The 15,837-nt window shown below is 39.9% G+C and overlaps 2 protein-coding genes across 2 annotated transcripts; both read right to left on the bottom strand.

Moving 5' to 3' along the window:
- Window positions 1-383: 383 nt before the first annotated feature.
- pcolcea (procollagen C-endopeptidase enhancer a) lies at window positions 384-7,135 on the bottom strand. Its single transcript, XM_079567027.1, has 9 exons — window positions 7,003-7,135; window positions 6,015-6,123; window positions 5,688-5,946; window positions 3,960-4,084; window positions 3,384-3,520; window positions 1,969-2,279; window positions 974-1,051; window positions 725-895; window positions 384-653 (listed from the first exon to the last, which is right to left on the bottom strand). Exons 1-9 carry the CDS (start codon window positions 7,086-7,088, stop codon window positions 523-525), a joined length of 1,407 nt encoding a protein of 468 aa, XP_079423153.1. The 5' UTR covers window positions 7,089-7,135; the 3' UTR covers window positions 384-522.
- A 4,577-nt stretch (window positions 7,136-11,712) lies between these two features.
- Window positions 11,713-14,757, bottom strand: vamp2 (vesicle-associated membrane protein 2). Its single transcript, XM_079565776.1, has 4 exons — window positions 14,617-14,757; window positions 14,377-14,535; window positions 14,195-14,246; window positions 11,713-14,083 (listed from the first exon to the last, which is right to left on the bottom strand). Exons 1-4 carry the CDS (start codon window positions 14,740-14,742, stop codon window positions 14,067-14,069), a joined length of 354 nt encoding a protein of 117 aa, XP_079421902.1. The 5' UTR covers window positions 14,743-14,757; the 3' UTR covers window positions 11,713-14,066.
- Window positions 14,758-15,837: the final 1,080 nt, after the last annotated feature.

Raw genomic sequence — 15,837 nt, 5'->3', positions numbered from 1 at the left:
TACAAAAAGAAGATACAGATTTCCCTTAAAAGACTTTATCTCCAGCTTATATTTGCCAAAATGTACTTTTTGCCTTTATGTGTAGACTACATAATGTGTAGACTACATAAAAATAAATAAAAAATGAATGACCCCTGACTGCACTGTATATTTATGACACTTTCATATTTGCTCTCGAGCATAATGTAATTGTACACTGTCCTGATAAATAAATAAACAAAACAAAACAAAAATGGAGCATTGAAAAGTGTGTGTACATCAAACCACTAGATGGCGCCAAATGCACCTAAAGAAAGCAGTCTGAAGAGCGAATCGAGCAAATGCATTTTTGACAAATAATGACTCTTCAAAGCAGTAAAAGTGATATAAAACCTTTATTTAGATATAAATTACAAATATAGTGTTCAATGCCTGTAAGCTTGTATTTTTGTGAAGAATAAGTCAGTGATCGTATTGTGCTTGTAATAAGTTTCACATTATAGACCTTGGCTTTTTGTGTCATGTTGTATCTTTGGTGCTGGGTTAACAGGGCTGGTTGTTGATGTTCATTAACAGATTGTGATGTTGGGCTTTGTATGGAGCAGTAAAAGCACCAGGAGCCAGAGTCCCACGTCCATCCTCATCCACTTGGCCCATGATGATGTAATTGGCACCTTACACAGAAGAACAAATGTAGGTTTAATACTTGCACTGTAATTGAGTGTGTGAATATGCGCTGCAGTACCTCTTCGGAGTAATGGGCACTTTCTGCATTGTGACACCAGCTTCACTGACATGGTCTCTCCCACTTGAGAGATTATAAGACGGCCAGACTTGTAGGTTTTAATGAGGGACACACCTACATTGACTGTGCCACGGGGTCCAGGAGACAGAGAGCTGATCTTTCCAGTTATTACTAAGGAAAAAAAGTACGTAAGTGTTTGTCAAGAGACACTGGAGTCTATTGGCCCTTATGTTAGAGTCATCAGCTTACCAAATTCACTGGAACAGAAACTGGGTTTTATAGTTCCATCCCTTTTACAGGCTTTGGCACAGAGAGGGTTAAGGGTGCCTGCAGAAATATGTAACAATTATATTTTCAGTTCTCAGACACAGACTGTGGGAATAAATTATCATAATAAATTAATAACAACGAAACATAAAATAACTTTTTCAAAAAGCATGGGGTGCGAGTTGACAAAGTATGAGGACCTCCGCCAGCACCGTGGGTTCAAAACAAAATATTCAATCTTTTCAATGAGTCCTTAAAATGGCCTCCATAACAGGAAAAAGTCATGTGAATGAAATCTGCCTCTGGTAATTGCATTAAAACGCATTGTAATGTTTGGTTTCAGTTTGATTAAGATGAGGGCAATACAGTCTCACTGCTAACTTTTGCTATTTGTCGATAACAAAGATAAGCTTGTGTTTAAAGACCATGCATATGAACAATACCTCGATACTTAGACTTCAAAATAATAATAATAATAATAATAATAATAATAATAATAATAATAATAATAATAATAATAATAATAATAATAATAATAATAATAATAATAATAGAGCATATTTTATTTATTTATTCAAACATTTGTAAATTCCGTTTTATGACATCTCGCGAGATCTCCAATTTGCAGTTTCCAGCTTGAGAGCCAAATATTTGGCAGCCGTTCATCTCAGAGCGCCTGGGTCGTTTTTATGTTGATTTCTTAAGAAACCGGTCTGATAGCATTCTCTGAGATAAACTAGCTGAGATTTGAAGAGCCGACTCAATCAAGAACGTCACATCTTTGTTATTTTGCAGCTTGCAGGATGTCTATGAGATGCACTGTAAGTTACATGGTTTTAACTTTGGTAAGATGTGGTTTTATTTATCTCATTGAAATAAGCATTCAGTTATATTTTGATCAATGTCATTAGAGGCTACAAAACACAATGATCGGTGGTCTAGGAAAACTGTCTTTAACATTTGTGCACATCTCTCACCTGGGTTCCTTCCGTTTGGCCTTGTAACCGGTTGGGATCCGGAGCCGCGCCCTCTAGTGGGCTTCACTGGTTTGGGCGGCTCGGTGGGCGCAGGTGGAGGCGGGGCCACTTGTCTGGTCGTTGTGGTGACTGGTTGTCTAGGTTTGACCTCGGGCTCTGAGGGGATTGTTCTTGTGTTGGTCTGGGACACTTCTGATGTTACAGAGGATCCCCGTGGTAAGCTGGTGTACTCGGCCAGAAATCCATCCGAGGTCACGCTGAGGTCAGACACAAACTGCACCAGCAGCACATTACCACTGGTGATTATAGGTCTAGGAAACACAAGAGACATTTTTCAGATTGGGTTTCCACAAGCTGTATGTGAGTCCATGAGTGAGTCCATGCAGAGGTTGTTAGGCTGCAGGGGTTCCCGAACGTTTCATGCCATGATCCCCAAATTTGCCATTTAACTAATTTAGGACCCCACTTTAAAATGTTATTGTATTTAACAAACCACTGGCTTCGATATAAGAGGAACGTGTAGGTTTCGGTTTTGTTTCGGTCAGGGGTAGGCAAAACACCACTTTCTATGACAGTGCTGTACCTCATAGTATATTAACAAATGGGGGTTATGCCAGGACGTTAAAGGAATTGACAGTATTTCTGCATTTTTAGAATACTTTAACAGGTATTTGATCTCTGGATTGTGTAATAATATTTCCCCAAATCATCTTAAAGAAGAACTAAGTAACTTGTTTGCATTAATAAATCCTTTTCATAGTCCCTCTAGGGGTAACACTAGTGTCAATGGGATGAATGGGGGGGGTCTTTTTTTAATTTTTCAACTTTGCTGCCTCGGGTCGGAGTCACCAATACACACTAATGGAATCATGAAGAAGAAGCTAACAGGCTAACGGGCAAAGCTAATTGTGGGCTCACCCTAACGTCATTGTAGTATTTACTCTCACGGACAAATGAGTAAAAAAACGCAACAAGCTACGACACCTGCAGTGGCACTTCTCTAGGGGCATGAGTTACTTAGTTCTGCTTTAAGAGCCAGAGGTTTTATGCTGGAGGGCCGGATTTAGCCCCCGGGCCTGGCGTTGCCTACCCCTGTGTTAGGTTAATACGAATGGGTAGAACATGCAGGCTCCACAGAGAAAGGCCCACAGAACCAATACAGGAATTCAACCTTTAGCTTTAGTGCTGGTTTAACAATCTTATTTTAACAATTTCGTCTTTAGTCTTACTCAGATTTGGTCCTGGTATTGTCAGGTTTGGGTCAAGACACGATCAGGTTGTTTACAGACTTTGATTTTGGTTTGTTTTTTATTTAGTTTTTCTGGATAAATAGAACATTTCAATCCACTCTGGGGACTGGTTGCTGATTTTGTTCTTGAAAGCTGAGAATCTCCAGCATTTGACCTGTTACTTACACTGGAGCTTGATCCCCACAGTATTTCCCAATGAGGCGTGAGTCATCTCTCTCCCCTCCATTATAGAAAGCCACATAGTCAAATCGGCAGTAGGTGTCGGTTTCAAGTGCAAACTTATCGAACTTGACTTGGATCACCTGGGGTCAACACAATCAAAGAAACAACACAGTTATGCATTGTAAAAGACAATATATAACAAAAATATCCAAGAACCCGATACATATCAGAACATTTTCGCCTAAACTAAACTATGGGTTGCAGATTTTTTTTTTTTTTTTTTACATAATACAACATTTTATTTGTGTTGTTTGCCCCAATTACTTTCAGCCTTTGCCCTTTGCTAATTCACCCATGGCTCCTAAACATATTTGTGTACATTTAGTTTTCATTTGTTTACACAAATTTCATGGGTGTTGACGTTTCAAACCCTCTTTTGCGAACATTAAAAATTGGACTTTCCTGCTGCTCCCACTTTAAAACAAGCTCAAACTGCTGAAATCACAGTTAATCTCCTGTTCTGGCTAATATTTTCACTAATGTTGTTACTGCTTGTTACAGAGTGGGCGTGCGTCAGACCATGTCAGGCTCCACAGTGATGAGCCAGGAGCAGCTGGTTCCTGGTGGGTACTTGTTGTCGGGCCAGTTGGGAGTCATAATCTCTCCCTGGGCTTTGGTTATCTTCCCTCCGCAGGTCTGCTGTTCTGAATCACACAGAAATGTCAGGAACAGAAGGGGTTAAATACCCTGTTTTGGATGAATAATTTAGTCATCATATAAATAGCTCATGATGGTCACAGTCAGGAGGCCAATGTCAACTTTAAAAGAATGAATTCTTGTGTGCGGTGTCAAATTCACTTTTACAGCTGGGGCAGAATGGGGATCACGTCAAAAGAACCAAAGTAATGATCATTTTATGTGTCCTTACAGACAAATAACTGGGTTTAAACCACAAAAGGTCAAGCCACTTAATGCTAGTCTCAAGTCTCCCCTTATTCTGTCTTGTAGAACAGTAAAAACATATTTTCATGAGTGCACAGGGCTTTTTGTGCTTTCACAGGCTAAAAAAAACTGCAATGAGATCCAGACTTTTCCAGAAGCACTGATAATGTTATTTGTCAGTTATGTAGTTTAGTTCAATAACTTTTTATTTCTTGATCTGTTTTCTATTCTCAAGTAGAGACTTTTAGACTATTTTATAACTGAGTAGGATCTGACCAGTACGTTGATATGGCCGATATAAAAACAGATTGAGTGAATCAGCAGCATAATTAATAATAATGCTCTTTCTTTCACCATTCAGCAGAGATAGTACTTGAAGATGATGCAAACTGATGCAATCATCACGTAAAATCTTTCAAACTTAAAGGTCTTGACTATTTTCAACGAATATTAAAGAGCAGCGCATGCATTGAGTTCGTTGTGGTCCAAACTCATTCCTAACTTTCCTAACACATGTCGAACATCCTGATGATTCTTTGCAGGGATGGATTTATAAGCACATTTCATGACTTTGAGGGAGCAATTCTGTCATAATAATGTAAACAAAGTAAAATATGCTGAGGGACTTTCCTTTTTAATCATTTCACTATTTAATTCTACGAGGGAAAAATGAGGTATCGGGTCTTTAAAGGATATTTTGATTATAAACAATAAAAGGAAGCTACTAAATTAGAAAGTTAGTTGTGCTCCAAACTCATTTCTAACTTTCCAAAGCAACCCAATTCTTTACAGAGACAGGTTTTTAGGCACATTTCACAGCTGGCAGGGTCATTTTTCAGGGTCATTGAAATGCAATAAAAATAGTAAGTTTATCAAATTGATTCAAATGCTGATGTAAAGCGTTTTTCCCGTTTACAATATACTGAAGAGAACAAAACAAATTTTGCTACTACTACTACAAAAAGGTGCCTTTTAATATAAATTCTTTCAATACTTAAAAATGTGTAATACTGGCAATGTATTAACTGTTGGAAGCTACATAAGGTAGAGTGGGCTCAACTTGTAACTTGCAGTTTGTTGGTTCGCATAATGCACTATTGTTGTGTGCTTGGGCAAGACACTCCAGTATCTGTATACACTGGTGCATGAAGGAGAGTGGCTTAAAGTGCTTTATAAGATGAAAAAAGTTCAAAAGCTGATTTTTACAAATTTACTCTACATATCAAATAAAATCACATGATTGTAATTTTCAGCCCCTTATTATTTTTGTCAGAATTGGCCCCAAATTCCAGGTCAGTCTCAGTCTTGCCCTATCGATCTTTTGGGGTGGTGTGTTTTGTTACATGTCAGTTACCAACCACTTACCATCCACATAAGGTTTGGTGCTGCTGAAATAAGCCACAAATCCTCTTCCCTGCGTAGCTTCGTCAGCGACCATCTCCAGCATCATGGTGTTGGTGGTGGAGATGAGATTCCCGGGTCGAAACGTCCCACAGAAGCGCCCCAGTTTCTGCACCAAGTAGGAGTGGCTGTTGTACACGTCCAGATAGTCATAGCGGCACTGTGAGTCAGCCTCCAAGTCGAAGATCCGGAAAGACAGAGTGATGACGTTGCCCTCAGGGACCTGTGCGGAGCAGAGGGGTTCAGAGCCGGTCATCAGACAGTCAGTAATGTACGGGGTAAGTGACTCACTGTGATGCGCCAGGTGCATTTACTGTTGGGCTTGTAGAAGTTTGGAAAAGCCTCGCTCCCGATGAAACCTGAGTCTGCAACCAGGTCTCCTCCACAGGTAAAAACAGGCCTTCGGTAAATCAAGAATATTCAGAAAAACTTTTATGTATATATCTTTATATATGCAGAATTTCATATTATAGTCCCTAGTTGTGCCCTCCCCAAGCAATGTTTGCCTCAAGGCATAAAAAGAAGTGCTGCTTTTACTTAAGCAATTACTCTGTGGTGACACATCCCCAGCCAGTAAATGCTCCTACCAGAGCATCAAAACAACACAAGAAGTCCAGTGTCAGATATACCACTTCAAATGTTACTTTTATTCTATATACTTTTATTCTATATTATTATGATTATTATTTGTCCTGGCGATAAGCAAAGTATTATGTTATTCAAGTATTTGTAAATTCAACTGCGTTAAGTACCGGAAGCCTTCAGTTTGTATGTTGTTACGCAGCTTTGTGTGTTTTACTGCGGGTCTGGTAAACGTCACAATAATCACTTTGTAGGAGACAGGGGAGAACTGCCAAAGAATCCTGTTTATGTGAGTGTAAGCTAAACATTTATCACTCTCTTTGCAAGAATGCACAACCCCGCACACCACCAACCTCACCATAGAGAATGAATGTCTCGGTCTGGGACCCTAACATGAGTTGCCGTGTACAGCCAATTTTAACATCCCAAACCATAGCCAAGTGCTCTGATTCAACCCCACGGGGCAGACCCCAAAGCATTAACATCTGGCAGTCCAAATGCCTCACATCAGGAGCCAGAAGTTTCTGGAAAGAATGTGGTTAGAAAAAGCCTGGAAAGTCTTTTTAAGAAGCTTGTCTTTATAAACTATTTTATAAACCTTTTACGACATGTAAAGGGTATGAAGTTAGATCCATTGTCCGATAACACTGAGCTCGCTTGACAGGTCATAAATCACACTTATGAATGCAAAACATACCTGGAAGGTGCACTCTGCTGAGACCTAGTCCATCCCACCAGCGCAGACAAGAACATCAGGCCACAAATGCTGCTCTTGTACATCATGATGCGTTCAGGGCAACATGCAGTGGAAGAAGAAACCGTAATCTCAGTGGTGGTAGTAGAAGTGTTGTAGGCGTCCCAGGACGGAGGAGGAGGGCGGGACAGTGGATGACGGACAGTGAGAAAATGCTGCAAGGGGGGGATGACGCGAGGCCTGTAATTAGACGCAGATGCTACTCCATAGTAACACTGGCTCTGACAAAATGGCCATCAAGGAAAAGGCAATTTCGCTGAATTGTTTTGGAAAAGCTCTGTGGAAATTTGGAAGGTTTTTTGTTGTTGTCATTTCTACACGAGTTTAAAAACCAAATGAGACTCCCACTTTTTGAAGAAGGGCCTGAGGCGGGAGCTCTAAAATTAGGTCATAAATGATAACATTCCAGTTGTCCAGACGTGACACCTTTAATCTGCAGGGTTGTTCATTTAAAGGCGAGCGCGGGGGGAAATAGCTGCTTTTACTTATTTACAACTGAAACATGAAATTAAAAGCATGAAAATGACATCATTGCTTACAAAAATAGTGCTCAATATTCTATATAATGCTGTTTAAAAAAAAAAGTTCATAGTTACGATTGTTGAGGATATGTTTTTTTTCTGTAGGGAATTTACAGCATATTAAGAAGGAGTAGCATGAAATGACAATAAAATAAATAGTTTAAATGGATTAGTGTGATAATAGGAAATAATAGATGAAATAAAATTACACACTAAACCAGAGAATAAAAGACATGAAATACTCCACTGTGGGGGCTGCAAAGTAACTAACTGAATGGAAAGTTTGAGAATGGAGCTATGTCCCAATGATTAATCTCCATTTACCACATTTCCCTAACTCCCAGGGCTCCTTCAGCTCCATTTGAGCCAGAAAACTGCCCCCCCCCCCCTTCAATTTCTTAAACCATGAAGAGGTGGGAGTTTTCCCTCTCTGTTTTTCTGGCCTATTTAGGACGCCTGTGTAGGGGGTTCTGTTTCTCAAATGCTTCAAATTCATAAAAAATAAAAATAAAAACTGTGGCTCAGTTGGACAAAGTCAAACATGCAAGTCACAGTATCGCATTACAACACTGAAGAATGAAAGGAGACTGTTGATATTAGGTTTTTGCTGTCATGCTGAGTTGAGTGAAGTCAGCAGTGCTGGGTTGAAGAGATCCGTCGTGTGTAGGAGCGAGTGACCTGTGAACTTTGAAGAAATCCATGAGTATGTGTCATGTCGAGTGCCCCATTTGTTTTGTGAAAGCAACAGCAGGGGAGGACCAGAGTGTGGCAAGATGGATGATTTAATATTGTATTTGCAGAAGAGAATAGTTTAAAAGATGTTTTTTTTTATTCTAATGGAGCAACTCAGCGCTCGCACCTTCTCAGCTTTATTACTACAAGCATTCCTCTGGCATGCCTCGGCTCACTTCTGTCCAAGCTAATTGCATTCAGAGACAAAATCAACACGGAGCATGAAAACAGTTGACCTTCGCAGATACGTACTGCACATACACATTGCACAGAGTTTCAGACTGATGCTAAATGATGTAAGAGGAGTTAATTTCTTTAACATCTGTTGCAAATTAGCTGCAGGCTCTGTCAGAAAGGTCTTCGTATTTCATCTGGCTCCAGCTGAAGTTTTTATTCATTTTAATCTCTAGATACTGTATATCTGCGTAATGATGTGTCTCTGAACAGCTGCCAAGAAACACCGGCTTATAGTTTTACAACACGATAGAAAATGCAAAGCTTCGGTCTTTGCCTTGTCCTTTTTGAATCTCTTGAGTGTGCAGTATGTCCTCGCTTCATATTGGAAAGCTCATTTTAGAAACCAATTAAAAGTCACATTTCTTTTATGGTTATTGACTTTGATTGTTCTCTCTGCATTTTTGGGGACACCTTTCTGTGCGGCTCAGGCAACCTTTCAGGAGCAGTGGGTTCCTCAGTGCCCAGTACATCCTGAGCCAGGATCCTGGTCAGGAGTAACTCGACTGGGATTAGACATGTTTTTATGTTGATGGGGGAAACCGGAGCGCTCAATCAAAGTCCAGCTGTGCACAGAGTGAACATGTACTTGTTGTTCCAGCAGTTTGATCTATCTAGAATTGTTATGTAAATATGTATGTGCAATATACTGATAATTACTGTATATAATAAATGTTTATGGAAAAAGACTAAAGCCTGTTTAACAATATACATGAATGAACAGTATTTGGGCTCCTTCTACAGGTCAGCAAGACCTAAGGGTTATTTATTTGTTTATTTGTACAGGACAGTAATGAACATACATGGGACTCATGCATGTAAACACACCGATGTCCCACTCTCATTCATCCTGGCCTATTGTACATGTTTTAGGAAACCTACGCAGACACAGGGAGGACATGCAAACTCCACACAGAAAAGCCCCACCCGGGGATCGAACCTGCGACCTTCTGGCTGTGAGTAGTTTATGTGAGTGAAGAGCTGCTTTACTTGTGTCACTTGGATTACAGCACACACTCTCTCTTTCTCTGTTATGGTGACCCCTGGTGGTGCAAGGATAGAACTGCTTGTATGTAAAAAGACTTAGTAAATAGAGAATCCTATAAAAGATGTTTGTGTTAAAGATGTTTTAGTGTAGTCTCTTGTTATATGTGAACGTGGTAGTGGATTATTGAAAATATAAGACATAATTAGCTACTCAATATTTTCAATAATTTGCCACTCAGTTGACAGTGATCTATATTTCTACTTTTATAATATCCTGACACCACTGTAAACGTGACTTTTTGCAAACTGTAGGAGACATGATGGCGTAAAAACTGGAAAATATGTTTTGACGGCAAGTAAATCGGATCTGATGATGTTTGCTCTTAAGCACCTCCATGTGGTGCATCTCGGAACTACAGGTTTTGTCTGTTTCATCAGTGTTTTTTGTGATCAACACAAAGCCATGGCCTACATGATTTATACTCTGAAGATGGAGGTCATGGGTTGTTGTCTGCAGTGTTGTTAAGATGAATTTGTGTCATCGCTTCACTGACCTCACACTAATCTTATACGAAGTGATATTTTTTCCCCCTCTCCATTGCAAGCTTATATTCCGACCATTTTTGTGCCAAGTAACCCTTGGTTTTAATTCATACTCACTATTTAAAGTCTTCCTAACTCGAGAGTTGTTGACTCTTGATAGTAATAGTAGGTTTATGAAGTGTCTGCGTTGCCCTAGTTGAGAAACATCGCTGTGTGGTCTGTCTGTTTCATCATCAAAATGGAGCCTACTCATCTTGTACACGTGCACCGTTGTCTTGTCTTATGTGATCTTTTGTTTGAATTCAGGAAACACATTCGGTACTGTCAATAAATTTATACTTTTTCGTACATGTCATAGCAGGTCCCACAAATGCACACTCACAGATCACATGAAGCACACACAAACTACACATCATCATGGATACCGTTTTCCAATATACATATATTTCATGATGTTCATCAATATAATAAGACATTGATAGATTTTTACACTACAATTATTTTATGTACTTCCATTTTTCATTCAACTTTCCCCTCCTTTAAACCATGTGTAGATTCTAACCCCCAAACCGGACGTTAACACAGCAAATCTATCCGTAAATAAAGATAACAAGAAAGAAAAAATGACGTGCATTGCCCATGAGGGTCCAGTCTTGTCCCTCCATTAAGGCCAGACAAACAGAGGCAATGGTATCTTTTCCCCCAGAAAAAAAATCCTACCCCACAAAATAATCAAAATATCTCCTTGAAAAGAAAACACTTAAACAAAAATAAATCTCAGAAGTTACAAACGGCTTTCTGATATAAACCATAACATCCTTTGAAGTTTTTTCCTGAAAATTAGGTTAGAAATACTTATTTCCCGGCTAACCTCTGTTCGTCTTTACCGTCAGTGCTTACACACAAACATCTCAGTGACATCTGGAGTTATTACAAAATTGATGCAAAAATGAAAAACAATATTTGGTCCAAAGTAAAACAATAAGAATATTGGGTCGCTTTAGTCCTCCGGCAAACATTCAGAGACTCTTTAGGGTCCCTCCTGATGACTGCGTCCGAAACATTTGGCGGCGACGTGAGTGGACTGTGGTTCACTTCACAATCTGATAGTCTTGGGGCTTTTTTTGAAATCCAATCCAAAATACGTGATGTGGTTTGAACTGGGAAGCCGCCAAATGAATGGGACGCAGCAAAGTTGAGATCCCTGAACATTTCTCAAGGTTGACACAAGACAATATTCTCCGTCCATCCCGTTCTCGTCAAAGCAAATGAACAAACCACAACAGAAAAAGTGCCACGGTGGTACATTTGCACACCTTTTTTTTCCTTTTTTTTCATACGAGAAAGCAACAGAACCGTTAAACAAAACAAAAAAAACAGAGAGAGAGAGAGAGAGAGAGAGCACTCACTTTCAGTTTCACCATTGTGACCGATTGGCTGAGCACTCACAGAACAACAAGTGTAATAATTACGCGAAAAACATAGAAGTCCTACCCCAATCAGTAATGTTGTGCCACTTCAGTGCATCGTTGGCAAGGATGGCTAAACAGGTCACACGTGTAACCCTGTTATGACTTTGTATTGCAATAAAACCCAATTTATATTTCATAATCTTTACATATAGTTTGATAAATACTTTTATTTTTTTATTTTTTTAATCTGAGGTTATAGGACCCCCTAACCCCAAAACACCCCCATATTACAACACCAAACAATGCGGCTTTTGAAGCATTTATCTAGTTTAAACTTGGCAGCACTATGGAGACAGAAAAATAAAGAGTTGTGCTATTTAATGTGTCGAAAAAGACGATCTTCAGACCTGGGTTGATACACGTAGTAAAACGAGGGGGGGGGGGGTTATTTTGGGTTGTCAAAGCATGCTTCTTCACAATGATTTGGTTAGATTGCATATGTTCAAAATGGCACACTCACAAATGGTGTAAGGTCCTCTGCGATACACGGGTTAATCTATTTAGGGTCATTTGGACAACCTGTACTTTTCTTTCTTGCTTGTTTTTGATGGCAATTGGCAGCATAAAAGCGAAAAAAATCTGGTCTTTGGTAATCTTCTTTTTCGTGTTCGGATGTGGGGGGAAAGTGAAGGAGTAGTTTTGAAAAAGGTCAGAACGGAAAACACCTCTCTCTATCTGCTTGTGTTGACAAAGGGAACAACCTCGTGCCTTCACTCGAAGATTTAAGCGGCCTAATCTGGTGGGATCAACTAGGGATATTCCCCGAGACAGGGCTATTCTAACACACGACACACCTAAGAGTCTATGTAGATCATCAGTGCAGAGAGGGGAGCGGGCTGGTCTGTGGAGCTGGTGGGGAGTAAAAAGGCTACGTTAGCTTGTCGTAATTTCTAGTGGTCGTTTAGGGCACCTATAAAAGAAACAACAGCCTCTCCCTCAACGCTTGGCAGTGTACAACGCATACAGCGGTATTATACAAAACAACACAACAAGCAGGTAAAAAGAAGTCAAGATTTTCCTTTTTACCTGCTTGTCTGACACAAAAATATACTATAATAAAATATATATATTCTATTGTAAAAAAAAAAGAAAACAAAAAGAGAGAGAGAAAAAGGCCTTAACTAGAAGATGAGAGAGAATGCTACTCTTCAAGGTGAACAGAGTTTAACTAAACCCCAGACAGCACGATATTGTAGTTATTCCTGGTTTTCGCGAATAAGGCTTTGCAAGTAGTTTTGTACCTGTGCTCTAGTGACCAGCCAGAGAGCGCCATCAAAAACAAGGTAGTTTGTGCATTTTGAGTTTCCTTGCCTGCAGTCAGCCACCACCCTTAACGCACAGAGTGGTCTAAGATCGAGTTGGACAGTTTCAGATTGACTTAGTGGAGTAACTGGACACTAAGGCTTTTCTGTCAATGAAGGCTTGTGATAACTTAGTGGGGAAAATGATGCATTATCACAATACCGTTTCACCGAGACCCACACTGACATTGCCATAGTATAGTATAAGAAAAAAACTGGATTGAATAAACACCCAATCTCAACGCCTACTTATAGCTATTATAGAGTCACTGGGTGTATGACCAACATTTTCGACACATACTTACAATTACATGTGCTACAGTAAGAGCATTTGCACTAAACTGCAATGAAGGAATGTTCTCGAAATAAGACACTACGCAATATTTCAACAAAAGAAACATCTACAGACATTGGTCCGACTGTACTATGGCAGTTTCAAAATCATTATAAAGTTACTGAGGTGTTCAAGCATGCAAAGAGGCATTAAAGTTTGAGAGACTATAGGGGGGAAACAGCTGAAAGTATACCTGAATCAGACTTAAGGGACTGTGACTCGTCATGATGCATTTAAAGATGCACTATTTCAGATCATCAGGAGCCGATTCTCCTGTTTGCACCAAAACACGTGGAAATAGTGTCAAATTTTTGTTTGGGGACTACGTTAAGGAAAGCACTAGCGGGAGTGTCTCCAGAATTAAATTGTACAAAGACACCGAGATTAAGCCAAGAGAGGACAGATAATGGGAACATGCAAGTCACACATGTTGAATCATAGGCAGTAGTTAACGCTGAAGCATACATAAAATGAATGTAAAAATCAATATTACAAAACGCACACACACCACACACTCACCTACAAAACAGTATCAGAATAAAAGTCTACAAAGAACTATAGATTATCAGTTATGTAACAATTGTAGCCAATTATTGTTTCCTTTTCTGCTGTTGCATTGTCACAAGTGTAGGTATGGCCAGCTGGAAAAGCCAAGAGTACCCAGACACAGGGCCACAGACTCACAGGACAGATATGGGCAGGGTCCAGAGCGAGGTGATGGACGTGGGGGAGCCGTGGGGCCCTGAAGGGTGTAGGGGTGGAATTATTATAGACTATATAAGGGAGAGCGCTTCCGAACTCTATCAGTGATCATTTTGTCATCAATTTAAGGGTTTTTCTGTAGCAAGGAAGTTGGATCAGACTGGGGTAGGAGTATCCCTTCTTAGGTGCTGAAGTACACTGTGAAGAGAAGAACAGACAATATGTGAGGGAGTAAAAAGAGCTAATAGCTTATACAATTGTTTTCCTACTGTGTGTAATTCACAAATATATCTTTGTTGATATTCTTACCAATAATGACGATGAGGATAATCACACATATCACACCCAGGATAATCATCATCTGTAACAACAATAAAATAAGTTATGAATTCAAATGTATGTAACAATCGCCATCACAAGCAATTGTTGTCTGGAAATAGAATAAATCTCATTATACCATTATTAGATTGGACGAAAAGATTTGTACACACCTTAGCATTTTTCCACCAGTACTTATTCTTGAGTTTGGCAGCGCTGGTCTCAAACTGAGAAGCTCCAGCCTGCAGGGCATCAGCTCGGTCGTCCAGTTCGGATAGCTTCGAATCACGCTCCAGAACTTTGTCCACGTTTACACGCATGATATCCACCACCTGGACAAACATCGTTCCACTTTTTTAAGTGTCTTTAGAGTACCGAACAGACATGAAGTGGACTATACGCTTTGAACTCACCTCATCGACTTGCGCCTGTGTCTGCTGCAGACGGCGATTGCTGGTGAGGTTTGGGGGCTGATTCCCTCCCTCTGCATTAGGGGCACCTGCTGGGGCAGACCTGAGGAGCACACGTTCACTCAGCATTACTGAAATCCAACATTCTTTTAAAGTAGGATTTTATCTTGGCTTCAACGCAGCGGTTTTCTTTTAACTGTCCTTACTTTTATTTATTCATATATTTATTGTTTATATATTTCTTTATCCAGTCTTGTTTGTGGTATTAGAGGCCCAGACACGCAGTGAGGAAATGCATCATGTCATGTCCTGTCTCATTGTGTGGCTCCTTATTCAGCTGCACACGGCACTAACAGCATTCTTTGTCACAGATACTCTGTGTAACTGAGCATGTCATTTACAAAGAAGAGATGACTCTGTAATAAAAATGACTTACCTAATGCTTATACTGTAACCTTAATATCATTCTCATTGCTGTTACAGGGTACATTTATCAGCTGATGGTCTGGTTTATGTGTTTTGTTTTGTTTTTTGCTTCTCTTTCTGTATAGGTCAAAACTCTGCAACAAGGTCACTCTGTTACCCTCACACATTTCTAATCCTCTAACAACAAATCCTTTGCAATAGTTGGCCTGATGGAGTTTCCACTTTGGTTCTGTTTCAATATAATGTTGTGAGTTACAGTGTCACAATATGATGTTAGTCACACTCGGACCAACAATCACAACACAATTGTGGAAACAGGAATGGTTCATTCAGAGCTAAGAATTAGTTTAGTTTAGTGTGACTTTTATTGGGGTAATTACAATAAATCCTAAGGCCTGCCTCATATACTGTGTTCAAATCAATTGACATATTTACAAATGTATTTGTTTCATAATTTAGTGTTTGTCATGGATCAGACGCTTTATTCTTGGCCTAATTGTATTTTTGGATGTGGCCGCTGCTACAGAGAAGCTGGCGGCATGTACAAGGCTCAGCACTGGAGAGCGACATTTCAGCACCGGACAGCTCCGCGCGCCTGGTCTGTACCAGTCCGCGACTGCACCGGGCCCTGACTCGCGCGCCTTACTTTTTTTCCTTTTTTTTTTTTTTCCGCCACATGTTTCTGGACTACTAAATACACACAATCATGGCTCTGGAGTAACGTGACAGGCCTAGAACAGCGACAGCACATCAACGTGGGTGGGGAGGTTCATAAGGACTCATAGGCAGAGCCAAAAG

The sequence above is a fragment of the Gobius niger genome, assembly GCF_951799975.1.
Source record: "Gobius niger genome assembly, chromosome: 11".
In the NCBI taxonomy this organism is placed as follows: Eukaryota; Metazoa; Chordata; class Actinopteri; order Gobiiformes; family Gobiidae; genus Gobius; species Gobius niger.
This window is presented reverse-complemented; position numbering and strand designations above follow the sequence as displayed.